General features: G+C 31.7%; 1 protein-coding gene across 2 annotated transcripts in view; it reads right to left on the bottom strand.

Moving 5' to 3' along the window:
• LOC107440471 (short-chain specific acyl-CoA dehydrogenase, mitochondrial) overlaps positions 1-13,427 on the bottom strand; it is a 21,872-nt gene that overhangs the window by 6,077 nt on the left and 2,368 nt on the right. The window contains exons 2-9 of one of the 2 annotated variants that reach the window (XM_043049027.2): positions 13,224-13,384; positions 11,616-11,765; positions 8,411-8,522; positions 7,101-7,216; positions 4,522-4,728; positions 3,041-3,097; positions 2,082-2,162; positions 1,375-1,470 (exon numbers count right to left, since the gene is read on the bottom strand). In XM_043049027.2, coding sequence (XP_042904961.1) covers positions 1,375-1,470; positions 2,082-2,162; positions 3,041-3,097; positions 4,522-4,728; positions 7,101-7,216; positions 8,411-8,522; positions 11,616-11,765; positions 13,224-13,384 — 980 coding nt within the window. The remainder of the gene's footprint in view (positions 1-1,374; positions 1,471-2,081; positions 2,163-3,040; positions 3,098-4,521; positions 4,729-7,100; positions 7,217-8,410; positions 8,523-11,615; positions 11,766-13,223; positions 13,385-13,427) is intronic. The other variant, XM_071181318.1, reaches the window with a different exon arrangement.

Raw genomic sequence — 13,427 nt, 5'->3', positions numbered from 1 at the left:
ATGTTTATTCAGAGAAAGTACGTTTTTGTGTCTGATTTCGTAACTTAATTAATAGTTAGCACTAATTAATTAGCATATTTGAGGTCACCCCCAGGAACCATTAAGATTGACACTTAGTTCGTGAAAATCCGATCATTAGAACGAAAGTTATTCAGGGTGATTCGTTTTTTTTTTTTGCGGACTGTACATATTACTTCCTATTTTGTCCTAATTTCCTAATTTTGTCCTATTTTATGCATCCATTAGATATGGAAGTGTAACATTTTTGCTACACTCCCAAAAAATATGGAAGTATAACAGAAATTTAGCTTCTTTTGAAAATATCATATATGCTAAACAAACGTTTTTCTGGTCCGTTTCATAATTTAAAAAATTATTATCCTTACTATTTAGCTAGCACATTTAAGGTTTGTCCCTTAAACAATTAAGAATCCATCTTAAAATATGTGATGATCCCAATATGAGATCAAAAGTTTCCTAGTAGTGAATATAACTTTATTTTATTTTATAACCGTCGTTGAACAGCCAACCCAATTCTGAGTTTATGACTATCAGTGTTCACCTCCTCGCAGTTTTAAATCCAAGCCAGAAGACAAGAGAACTCCTGGATCAGACATTGAGACAAACTAGCTTTCGTGCAGAACTTTCTGACGGAACTAACTCGCGTTTACCTTACTTGGAAAGGAAAACCACGTAAAACTTCCCATAGTTAGCCCGACGTCAAGGGGATTCTAACCCGTGATCCGTCTACCAGCACTGTGATCGGAGTGAGTCTGGTGTAGAATTCGTATCAGCCAGCCACCACTGAAATTCAAACCTGAGTCACCTCATTGGGAAGCGAACGCTCTATCCCCTGGGCCACCGCGTCTAAGCTAATTTGACTTAGATCCTCATAGGATATTTGAAAATGTTAGCTGAATAATGACTAGATGGGTCTTTATCAATCAATATTACACCTTGATTTAAAATTGTCAGCTTCATCCAACATTTTATAATCATTGTACTCACTCAGTCTTCTGTTCTTTAGATTTTACGGTAACAGCCTACAGCCTATAATTTTCAGCTATTCTTCAACTGAGATAGGATCTAAATTTAGTTACCTGAGAGTATCGAAGTTCAGTAAGGCGAAATTTAGATATCTCAAGTTTGGTTCCTCGGCGCATGAGCTTCTAAGATTTTTGAGCACTTTCGTGACTCAGGTAAAACTGTTACTATAATAATTACGTTTGGTGCGACTCTTTTTCTTTAATGTTATTACTCTCTGTTCAATGTATGCATCATACATGTCCACTTTAAGATCCTCGGGAAGAATAATTTGTGCAAATATAGGCAAACAACAAATAAATAATTTGAATCAGATGTCTTGTTTATTACCTTAGTGTATCTTTGACCAGAGTCCTTTAAGGTTGCTGCTTTCCAAGTCAATAAGCGGGCTGCTTCTGTTCTCATCTCCATGTCAGCAATTTTCATCTGGATTTTTTAGTTAAAAAAGCAGAACAAGGTTAATAATTGCAAAGAAAAATCTGTTAAATTATTGGAAATATATTTGTGCTAAAATATAAAATCCAAAAAAAAAAGTAGCATGATTTTTTTAAATTCATATTTAAACATTTATCAATAATTGATTTTGTCAAATAAAAATATTTCTCTTAGATCTCAATAATTACAAATTTGAAAAGTTATTGTTAGGAAGGGAGCCGTGTTTGAAAGATTTAATCTTTGACCCAGAAAAAGAAACCTGTGTTTCATTATGTATTTCATAACCATAAATTACTAAAAGGCTAAATATAGTATTTTTCATTTATTTTGACCTAAATTAATATAAAACAATGATAAAAAGTTTAAAAAATATGTTTAATAAAAATTCTACGTCAGAGAGTTAAATTGTGATGGTTTAGGAAACACTACTGGAATTCTATAGTAGTTTCGGACATCTTAGTATACTTATTTTCCTTGTATCAGAAAATGTATGGCATTGACAAGTACCCTTTATTCATTTTAGCTGTGAACGCTTCAGTAAATTACATCAATACAATAGCATCAGTTCCCTTTGTACATTCTGTAAGTATATCAGAAGTTACCTGAATCGCTTGAAGGTTTAGCAGGGTTCTGTCAAAGGCCTTCCTCTGCGACGCATACACGATTGCACAATCGAGAGCTGCCTAAAATGTATGCAATAAAGTAATCATAACACCAGAAAACAAGTACGCAATTTTTACATACATGCTTTAAGATACTAAACTATACCGGCAGAAAAAAAAATCGTTCTTTCTTTCTTTTTTTTTTCAAACTGTCTGCTTAGTCGATTGATAAAACTTCTTGTATAGTTGAGATACGATATAAGTTTCAATACACCCTCACACACAAAAAAAAAGCTTACAACACGAATAATTTTTAACGTAATAATCGAATTTTTATTTACAAAATACAATCTTAAAGATTCAATTGGGTATTTTTTGGGCATGCAATTAATACAAACGATAATTTAAGTTACGAAATCAAGATTTAAAAGAGTACTTTATCTGAATAAATCGCATCCATTCTAATTTTTGTCTATGAAACACGAGGGGAAGTTTGGAAAATATGATTCCAGTAGTTCCATTTCTTTCCATATAGCACAAAGTCACCTATAGAATGTCTACCTGCCTTCATTCATAACATTCGCATGATTCATGTGTTTGCTGCATGGTCGTCTAATATGCGATCATACGAAATTCTGAGAAACTTCATTAGAAATCTCACAACCGACCATCTAACTCTTACCGCGGATGATTCGTAGACGTAATGGCACATGCTCGTTTTGAATCGTCTATGATCGGTCATGTTAGGCTTAACTACGTAATTATAGAATTTAAATTTTAAAATAAAATTTTCACTCAAGCAATTACGATTAAAAATACCAAAGTGTACGCTTAGAACTGGCCTTGGAACATTTCGAATTCTGAAATACGGTCAAACAAGTAGATCTGGAATTTCCAAAAAATAAACTTTTCCAAATAAAAAAAGATCTTGAAATTTTTCTTTTATGAAGAGCACTGACCTGTGAAATCCCAATAGCTTGACTTGCCATACCTATTCGACCACCATCAAGAACTGTCTACAAATACTCAGAAACATTATTACAATAAATAAAATTACCACCAATGAAAGAATACCATGCAATAATTTATTACAAATCTTAAATCAATTTGCTCAAACATTTTTAAGTTTTTCTCAACATTTTTGCTCATGGACAGGAACTGTTTTGGTTCATCTTAACTGAGTAATAATAATTCTCATCTAGGAGCGACAAGGGGGTTGTACCCCCAATTTTCTATGTTATTGATCTACCAAAATTTATTCATCTTCAAAACGCAGCAGATGGCAATCCAATCGAATTTTTGAAGGAAAAAAAAAGGACTTAAACCGTTCTTCCTCCTTGATGGTCTTTGATGAATGAGAAGCAACTAGGCTAGGGGGCTGTTGAGCAACGCGAACAGTAGTTGAAGTCCCTTAGTATATGAAAACTGGTCGTTTTAAATAATGAAAATCATCATGAATTTTTTTAATAATATTGATTATTAACAAGAAAGTCATTAAATATTAAAATAGCGATTATTTTGAGATTTAAAAAACTGTCTGTGTTAGCGATTAGTTATAATTTAAAATTAGTTATAATTTAAATTATAAATTTAGATTAGTTATAATTTAAAAAGAATTAGTTTAAATTATAAGAAAATAATTACTTTTTCATCAAGATCGATTTTCGAATTTTTTTTAAAAAACAATAACACCGGGAATAGCTATGAACAGAATTTCTTCCCCATTGCAACTGCGTTAGTGATCTTTTTGCCGTCAAACTGGTAGCACATTTTAAAATCGTAACTTTTAGAAATGGGCTAAGGGGATTAATTCCAAAATCAGAAGTCCTTCATCGCTAAGTTTTGAATCAAGTTTATATATCCTATTAATTCACAAAATATTGCCTTCGACAAATAATTATTTCGTATATAATATTTGAAATTATTGCTTGAAAATATTATAGAAAAATTAACTATCGAGTTTACAAATTTTTGAAAGATTAATTAAACCCATACATGACACAAAATTGAACTGTTAAAATTTTTTACATAAGTTGCAACGAATCGAATTTTAAAGTCTAATATCGTACAAATATAATTAATTATTACGATATTAGAAGTATGAATTCAATGAGAATCTAAATATATGTATATCTATTTCGAATTTTCAAACAAAATTTTATTCGTTAAAGAACATTAAAAATCCTGTATGAAAACAAGCAGATACAATGCACAAAAATTATTAAAATTCCTCCTTAAACGAGGAACGTATGAACTTTAAAGCTTTGTTTTTTAAAAAGCGGACGGTTTTAAAACTGCTGCTATTTAAAAACAAACCTAGTTTTAAACTTTTTAGTTGAAATGTTACGCCATTTCCCATTAAAAAAAAACTTCTTCAGCATCCTCTAACTTTCATGACAGTTTTAAAGCATGATAATCAGATCAAAGTAAAGCAGTTTACCATTGCAATTTTAAATCCATCTCCTAATTTTCCTAGAAGATTCGCTTTTGGAATCCTACACTCTTCTAAAATTAAATTGCAAGTAGATGATCCTTTAATTCCTAATTTGTCTTCTTTTTTACCTACAGAAAGTCCAGTTGTAGATTTAGGAACAATAAAGCAACTAACGCCTTTGTGTTTCTTCGATTTGTCTGTTGTAGCAATCACCTGAAAAATAATTGAAACTTTAGGAACATCCAACAAAGGATAGGGCAGGGAGGGCGAACCAATGGCACGCGTGCCATTTATGGCACCCGACACAATATTTTGGGCACATAACCGATCACGAAGTTCACTATGAAGCATATTAAAAATTAAATTAAAATTCACAAAAAACAAACAGAAAAAAGAACAATTATTAACAAAAGAATTAACAATTAATGTAAAAAAAACCCAATTAATAACCATAAAAAACAATCTAACAATAAATGACTAGAAAAAAAAATTAACAGTCTTGCTTAAGCTAACATCTTACAACCTAATATAAGTTATTTGTCATCTTCTAATCTGCAATAACAGAAGTCACACTGATGTTACTTTAAGTTGAATTACGCGCATAACTGAGACATTTCAAAATGTATTTTTTTTCCATACTGAATAAAGAGTTTTGAGTTGACACTATTTTGTATTGTTATTTTCCCAATAATCAGTAAGTCAAAATTATTTGACGGCACGTCTATGACCTCATTAAACAATTTTTAAGAAAAATGGCATGTTGGAGTATAAAGGTTCGCCATCCCTGGGATAGGGTATGTTTTATGCTATGTAGATTAGAGCAAAATAAATAAATTTAAAAAAAAAACAGTGTGAATAAGCACAAATAAAAATACATAAATGGACAAACTTTAATTTCAGTTCACAAGAACCTTTCTATAAGCACCATATGATAGCCGAGAAAGTGAAGAGACAAACGAGTGCAAAGTAGTTTAACCAATGGGGATACAGGAACGAGTTTGAACAAGTCAATCAAAAACAGGTGTAAGGGTGTTATCCTTTAGACATTATTATCATCAACATTAGTATCCATAATTATCATCGACATTATCATCACCATAGTGTATCCATAATTAAATTTACAATTCAATCAAAGTTGAATACAATTAAATTAAAATTATTGAATTAAAATTATTAAATTAAAATTATTATATTAACATTATTAAATTTAAACAATTTAAAATATGAACAATCAATAGCCCTCCCTCAGGGACCGTGGAAAATTATAAAACGTTGACCGGTCTGCGGTGATAAAAAGGTCAGGGAAAACTGCATTAAATTAACGAAAACTGCAAATTTTTCAATACTTTTAAGGACATGGAATGATATTTTCACCAGATTGAACAGCAATTGCAGGATTGTAAACGAATAAAAAATTCACAATTAATGACTAATATATGCTTTAACTAATCAATATTTTATTTCCTTATAGTGTATCTGCCCAAAAAAAAGTGAGCTTAAAACACTTTTGTAATTTATATCCTAATACCTATTTTATATCCTAATACTTATATCCTATATATTGAAGTAATTTACCGAAAGCACAACATACGGTAAATTTGATAAAGTATTTCATATTTAAAAGAATCTCGGAAACTCTGATTTAAAAGAATTTAATTATTAGGCAAGACATTTTTCAAACTGAAATAAATATTACTTAAGAATAAATCAATGGATGATTGCCACTGAGTAACTTCTAAAATAATATACAGAACTGTTACTAAATAAATTTCTGAACCAATGATGTGATTTTTATTTACTACGATATTCTTGGATCAGGGGAAGAAAAAAAGTTGACGCAAAATCTATTTTCTCGAAATGAGAATTTATTTTTCCCTGGGAGATTTGGATTTTAAGCCATCAAAATACAGGAGATATTCGTAATCTGAAGCACATACTTAAAGATTTTTTTTTCCAATGGCAGGCACTGAATTTGAATCTTTACCTATACTATGCCAGAATAGTTGCTCATTTCGCGTTACCCAGTGGACACCTGTGAACCAAAGTCACGGAGGCGAGCAACATTGCCCACGCCACACTGCCACAAACCCGTNTACGTTTGGCAATTTTTTTATTTTATTGACAATTCGTGTAATCACATTAAAACACGATTACACAATTTCCATCCATGCCCAGAGCGGGATTCGAACCCGCAGCCTATGGCTTCGCAGTCAGACACGCTAACAGCTCGGCCACCAGGCCGGCCATAAAGATTTTAAATCATAGTGAAGTTTTTAAAACATTATTTGAGCCATCGATTGATCGCGCCACGTCTTGGCGCCGCAACTTCCGGGAAGCGACCTGCAAGAAACTCAAAAATTAATATCACAGAAGAGGATTAACTCGAAGAGCAACCCTCTGGCAAACCTCTACATGTTTTTGTTTTTGCTTTTTTATTTCTTCAAGTTGCATATTTAAAATTTATTTGGCACCTTGGTGGTTGTGGTTAGTGCAACAAATCACGATATCGAAATTCTTTCGGTTGAGTACAGCCAAAATTAAATTTTACTTAACAATATTTAAGAATTGAATTAAACTGTATTTACGAGAGCAGCCTCAGCTTCATGTCCATTCGTAATCCATGCTTTTGTACCATTAAGAATCCAGGAGTCACCATCTAGCCTTGCGGTTGTTGATACAGCGCAGGCATCACTTCCATTACCTGCAAAGCATATTTCTTTCTTAGTCTATTTTTTTTCTTCTTTTTTTTGGAAACACTGTCTAATTATTCTAATACAGAATATGGTCAGCTACTATATTGGTTAAAATTAGAATGCAAAAAGAAGGAATTTTAGTACATTTACCTGCTGTTTTAAGCGTAATTTTGATATTTTTTTTAACTCTTAATTGGCCACTTCTTTATATTTTTTTTATAACCGTCGTTGAGCAGCCTACCCAATTTTGGGTTTACGACTACTGATGTTCAACTCCGTAGCCTTGTAATTTTGAACCCAATCCAGAAGATAAAAAAACTCCTGAATCAGTACCCACAGAAGTATGATTTGTTATGGGAACATAGAGGACTTTCTGACCCGACAAATTTAACGTGCATCAGTCACCATTTACTTACGCAGCTGGCGGGGATCGAACCCAAGACCTCTTGGATATGGGGTCAGTCTGGCAAATCTTGAGTTTTGAATGCTTGAAACATCCCTAATGTTATTTTCTATTTATATATTTTTGAAGAGAATTATTTAATCAAGTAACAACTTATTGCTTCTGTTTCTTGAGATTATTTATTTAATGGACAGAGATAATCTTTTATACAGGGTGTTCAGTAAAAACCACCTTTAATATGAATTTTTAATGTGGTAGTCTGCATATGCAAGAAATTCAAGAAAGTATGCACATTGGGGGTGGTAAATTAAGAAATTAATGTTTAAGTGAGAAAAAAACAAAAAAGCTATCGAAATCTGATTAACCACAATATAGGCAAGTGCGTGTAGTAAACACTGCAACAGGTTTAATAACAGAAGGAAAGAGAGAACGATTTTGCAACTTCCAATTAAATCTCTCTTTTTTTTAATATTTATTACATCTACCTACCTCTATTGTGATTTGTCAGATTTCAATAGCATTTTTTGTTTTCTTTTCCTCGTTGAAATATTAACTTGGGATCACCAATGTAAAAACTTATTTGTTTTCCCTTTTCATAAGGATTCTAAAAATACATATTAAGGGTGAACAATTCAATTTAGGGAAACACGTAATATATACATCCAGTTATAATTTAAGAGTATATTTATAATTTTGACGAAAAAATTGATTATCATTATGATTAATAAATTATTAAAATTTTGTATTAATTATTTGAAATTTCTAAATATCTTTTTAGAAAACATTATTTGAATATTACCTGGTTCACTCAAGGCAAAGCAACCCACTCTTTCTCCACTTGTGAAGGGTGTGACAAAAGTTTCAATTTGTGATTTATTTCCAAACTGCAGGAGGCCACCCAAATATAAAGACTAAAAAAAAACAATCATTAAAATGTAATAGCTAAGAAGTATTGTAAACTAAATTTGAAAGTATTATGACGCAATATTGTTTTTGTAACTATAGCCTTTTATGCTTCTGTAAATATACTTTTCTATGCTTCTGTAAATACACTTTTTAGACTAGCCAACATTTATATTTTCATATTAAATTGTTGTAGGCCAACGTTAATATAAATTTTTAGGTTTTGAATTCTCGTAACTATTCTTCACTTGATTAAAAACTTCATTTGAGTTCACAAAAATGCAAACGTGAGACCACAATCGGACATTTATTCATCCAGTGTCATATATCTGTCATATGTCATATATGCAGTGTCAGTATCATACGTCACATCTCCGTCACCTTGTGACAGAGATGTGACGTATTAACGTCTCAAGAGGATCACGATAGGACGAAACCGTGACATATTTACGTCTCTTCAAGATTCCCGTGTGACAAAGATGGGACATACCCACGTCCGAGTCGCTGTGTGACGAAGATGTGACATATTCACGTCTGAGCAGGGACCAATTCTGACAAAGATGTTACTTATTCCCGTCTTAACAGGGTAACCACGTGACGGAATTGTGATATTTACGTCTCAATAGGGTCACCGAGAGCTAAGACGGGATTATGTCACATTCTTGTCACTCGGTGACATCACAGAAACAGTTCTATGTCTCATTGTGGTCTCATGTTGACGTCTGGGTAATGTCAAAATCTGACGTCCTCAAAGGCGGACATAGTAACCTTCAAAAACCCACTCATCGACGTCGCTGAGTCGACGTCGTCTTCATAAATGAGTCTGCGTGACTGTCGCGTTTTTGTTGCAATCTGGTAACGGTGCTATCACAAGGCTAAAGAGAATAGAAGGGCTGGTTCACTCCTTTGAAGTATCTCTTGCCGCGCCGATCCTCTGACGTCACTCTAGTGACGTCACTTTGGCGCAAAGCTCGCACTTTTACTTCAAGAACGGAGCGTTTGACATTACTAGCTCTAACTAATATTGGATCATTTCTTTTTGCGAGATATTCTAAGACATTTGTTATTTTCTATAATGACTTTCCTCAGTTTTTGCAGTGAATTTACAAGAATTTAAAACTATTNTAATAATAATCGTTTTTATTAGAATAATAATCGTTATACAATAATAACGATTTTATTTATAATGATATCGTTTTTATTTATAATAATATCGTTTTTATTTATAATAATAATCGTTTTCATTTCTAATTTTTATAATAATAATCGGCAATAAATATCGTTTTTGAATAAGCTACATTTTTTGTAATTTTATTCAAAAATAAGTAAGTTTTATTAATCAGTTAGATAGTTCACTCTTGTCGGTCAGAACTGTATTCTTTATTTCAAAATGATTTAAAAAACACTATTTATAAGTAGATTTTAATGGTTTAAAGAAGTTTAGTTAATTGTGCAAAAATGGTTACAGAAGCTTATTTTAAAGTTAAAACACGCAAAACAAATTTTCTTTGAATATTCCCAAATTATTTTTCTAGTCAAAAGCAGGAAGTAAATTTTAAACAGTCACATTTCTCTCTGGTTTAATACATTCAAAATTCCATCAAAATTAGGTGTTTTCACTGAATTTAAGATAGAATTCTTGTTCATTTTTTTTTTGCATTTCCTTCATTGTTTGTCTTTTTTTAAATGTTGTAGGAAAAAAATTAATTAATTTGCCTGAATATAAATGAACACAATTACAAGGGGGAATAATTGACTTTCAATTTTTTTCTGATGTAATTCAGAATATTCGAGACAATTAACTCGAAATAAGAAAAAACACATATCTCGTATTAAAGTCATTATCAATTTACCGCCGATATAAACTTTAACGTTTGTTTCGTTCTCTCTACTTTTATTAATAAAAAAAATATATATTGGACATCCATTTAATAAAAATGAATGTTTCTTTTTATCTTTTAGGTTAAGAGCGATCGTAGCTTCAGCTCTAAGAGCGGAGTGAACTAGCCCTTGTATTCTCTTTAGCCCTGGTGCTATCAGGGATATTCCGGGCAATAACACTCACATTTCTTAATTTATCCGATTGTTAACCCTCCGAGTACGGCTTCCTCGATTTGAGCGGGTTATCTGTTTCGTCCCCCACTACGGGTCACGTGAAAATCGCGGGCGAAGAAATTTTTCCCCTTATTTCAGTACGGATCCCGCCATTTCCCCGTGTATGACCATCATCCAAAACCATCATCTGATGCTTATTTTCGCTACTAGTTGGCACTAGAGGGTTCGGATGCTTTAGCATTGCATTTCATATCATACTTATAATTTTTGATATTTAGTGGTGAAAAAATTACTTAAAATGAAAAATACTAAACTAAAAGTAACTTAAACATTTTCAGGACCGGACAGGTATTTCAGAGGACCGGAAAGTATAAAAACTGAGCCGAACAACAACCACCTAGGATAGGATCTTCTAGTAGGTGTTGGCCGAACGCGGAGGGTTAAAACAATAAACAGTTCTTTCTAATAACAGCCGTATTTCCACCCACTAATATTTTCGTTAACCTTTTATAAGGAAAAAGAACAAGAAATATTAAGAGGGAAAAAAAACAACACATATCTACCCCAATTTCTGAAAAAAGATATATACTTCAATATTAAATAAAATTAAACAAAAAGGTTATAAAATTTAATTAGTATGGCATCAAACATTTTTAATTGCATTTGAGTTGCAGATAAAGAAGCGTTTTATTTTAAAATTCTGAAACCAAAAATAAATTCTGTGTGTGTGTTCGTTGGATCTGAGGCGGAGATAATGACGTAATATATAGGTAGCAAAGAGGGCAACTAAGTAGAATTATTTATCGCCATTGGCAAAGAAACATTCTTCACTAATTTGACGCGGTTGAGCCAAGTAAAATCGTTCTAAAAAATGCTTTATAAAAACTTTGAAAACCTGTTGCTTAAGAAATTTGAAAAACAAACATAGCACAAGAGCACATTAAAAATAGCATTAAATTCCTTTTCAAAAGATATCATGAAGGTGATTATTTTTTTCAATTTGAGCATAAATAAACATTTGAAACTATTTTAAAATTAGAACTTACATTATGAACGCTCATAATAGCACCACATGAAGCACAACCTCGGCTTATTTCTTCCATGGCTATAGAATATCCTAAATAATCCAATCCAGCACCACCATACTTTTCAGGAACTACAACTCCAAATAAACCAAGATTTCCAAGCTTTTTAACCTTTCAGAATGAACAAAAAAAAATTTATCATAGTAATTCCAAAACAGAACTGACATTTTAGGAGTTAAATAAATGTTACCAATATTATTAGCACTATATCGATTATACCTACACACATATATCTTCATCGATAAGTTTTTCATCTATTATGATGTCTATCTTTTTACATCAATGATTTTACACAACTTCTTTTAAAAATAAAATAAATCATTGAAGACTTAGATGAGATTCCGTTTTTTTCCGAGCTATGAAGTTCTTTTTTTCTAAAAATAAAACATATTAATCCTAAAATTTGATAAAATTTGTGTTTTTTAAAAGGGTTACTTTTTGTTCGAACTGCAATGACTTCAGACAAAATATTAAGACCTTCAATTTTTTTAAATAGGAATACGTGTCTTTTTTCTAAACACAAGATAAAAAATTTTGAAATTAAAGTATTTTTGAAGGTGTTTCTACTCTAATTTGTTTTTATTACAGTCTAAAAGTCTACAGATGGGCGCAGGGGATAGAGTGTTAGCTTCCCATTGAGGTGACGAATAAGCTCGAATTCCTCCAACGATGGCTGATTGTTATGAAATCTGCTCCCGGCTCAATCCAGAAGTTTCCTTTACTTCAGGATTGGGTTCAAAATTCGAAGGATACGGAATTGAAATTGATAGTCGTCAACTCACAATTGGGCCTGCTTTTCAACGACTCTTATAAAAAAAATCTATAAAAATACTGAGATAATCAGCTTTTGATCACCTCAATATAGTTTTACATAGGTGTTTCATAATCACCTCTCGTAATGTAGCATGTTTTATAGAATTCTTGACAAAAATGAAATAAAAAATGATACACATTAGGGAATCTGGATTAATATTTAAATCAAAAAAGGAAACAAAACCTGATGAATCATCAACGAAGAAACCGAGAAGATCGATTGCCAGTTGAAGAGTAAGTTTGATTTTCGTAAAACACAGGGCGAAAAAGCGATTAACATCTTACAGTTTCATCTCGCTATAAAACTCGTTTCGATATTTTTAAACTCACTTTCCTTAGTAATTACGAGGCATATTTTGATAAAGCTTAAATTTTTTCTCGATTAATTACCATTTTGCTCCACCTATGTGTATACTCTTTGCGGCTTCATTTTTGGACAATGATTCTAAAACTATCCATTAATGACGGTGATTACAGAACACCACGTCACAAGAAAGCGATGCGATACTTAAACAATTTACCAATTATTTTAATTGGAAGTTTCTAATCCCGAATAATACAATAAATAAACAAATTTGGCTTGTAGTTTGTTTTCCTACATTTAAGTTGTTAAATATAAAACTTAAATCAGTTTTATATTTGAAAAAATAAGACATCCAAATACCGCGTTGCATTACTTAAAAGATAAAAAGAAATGTTTTTTTTTAAATTGATACTTAGATTTGTTTCATAAAACAAAGAATGTTATTTTGTTACTTGTTCTCTCGGGTACAAGTGTTCCTTGTCTATTTTTGATGCAATTGGTTGCAGTTCCGCTTCTGCGAATTCTTGGCATGTTTTCTGCAACATTCTGTGCGTTTCAGACAAATGAAATAAATTAGATATAGCTCTAGTCTTGAATAGAAATAGTGATCCACCTGAAAGGCACAACTATTATTCAAGTAAATAATATATATATAT

The sequence above is a fragment of the Parasteatoda tepidariorum genome, chromosome 5 (assembly GCF_043381705.1).
Source record: "Parasteatoda tepidariorum isolate YZ-2023 chromosome 5, CAS_Ptep_4.0, whole genome shotgun sequence".
NCBI classification, from domain to species: domain Eukaryota; kingdom Metazoa; phylum Arthropoda; class Arachnida; order Araneae; family Theridiidae; genus Parasteatoda; species Parasteatoda tepidariorum.
The sequence above is the reverse complement of the archived record's forward strand: the minus strand, read 5'-3'. Positions and strand labels throughout refer to the sequence as shown.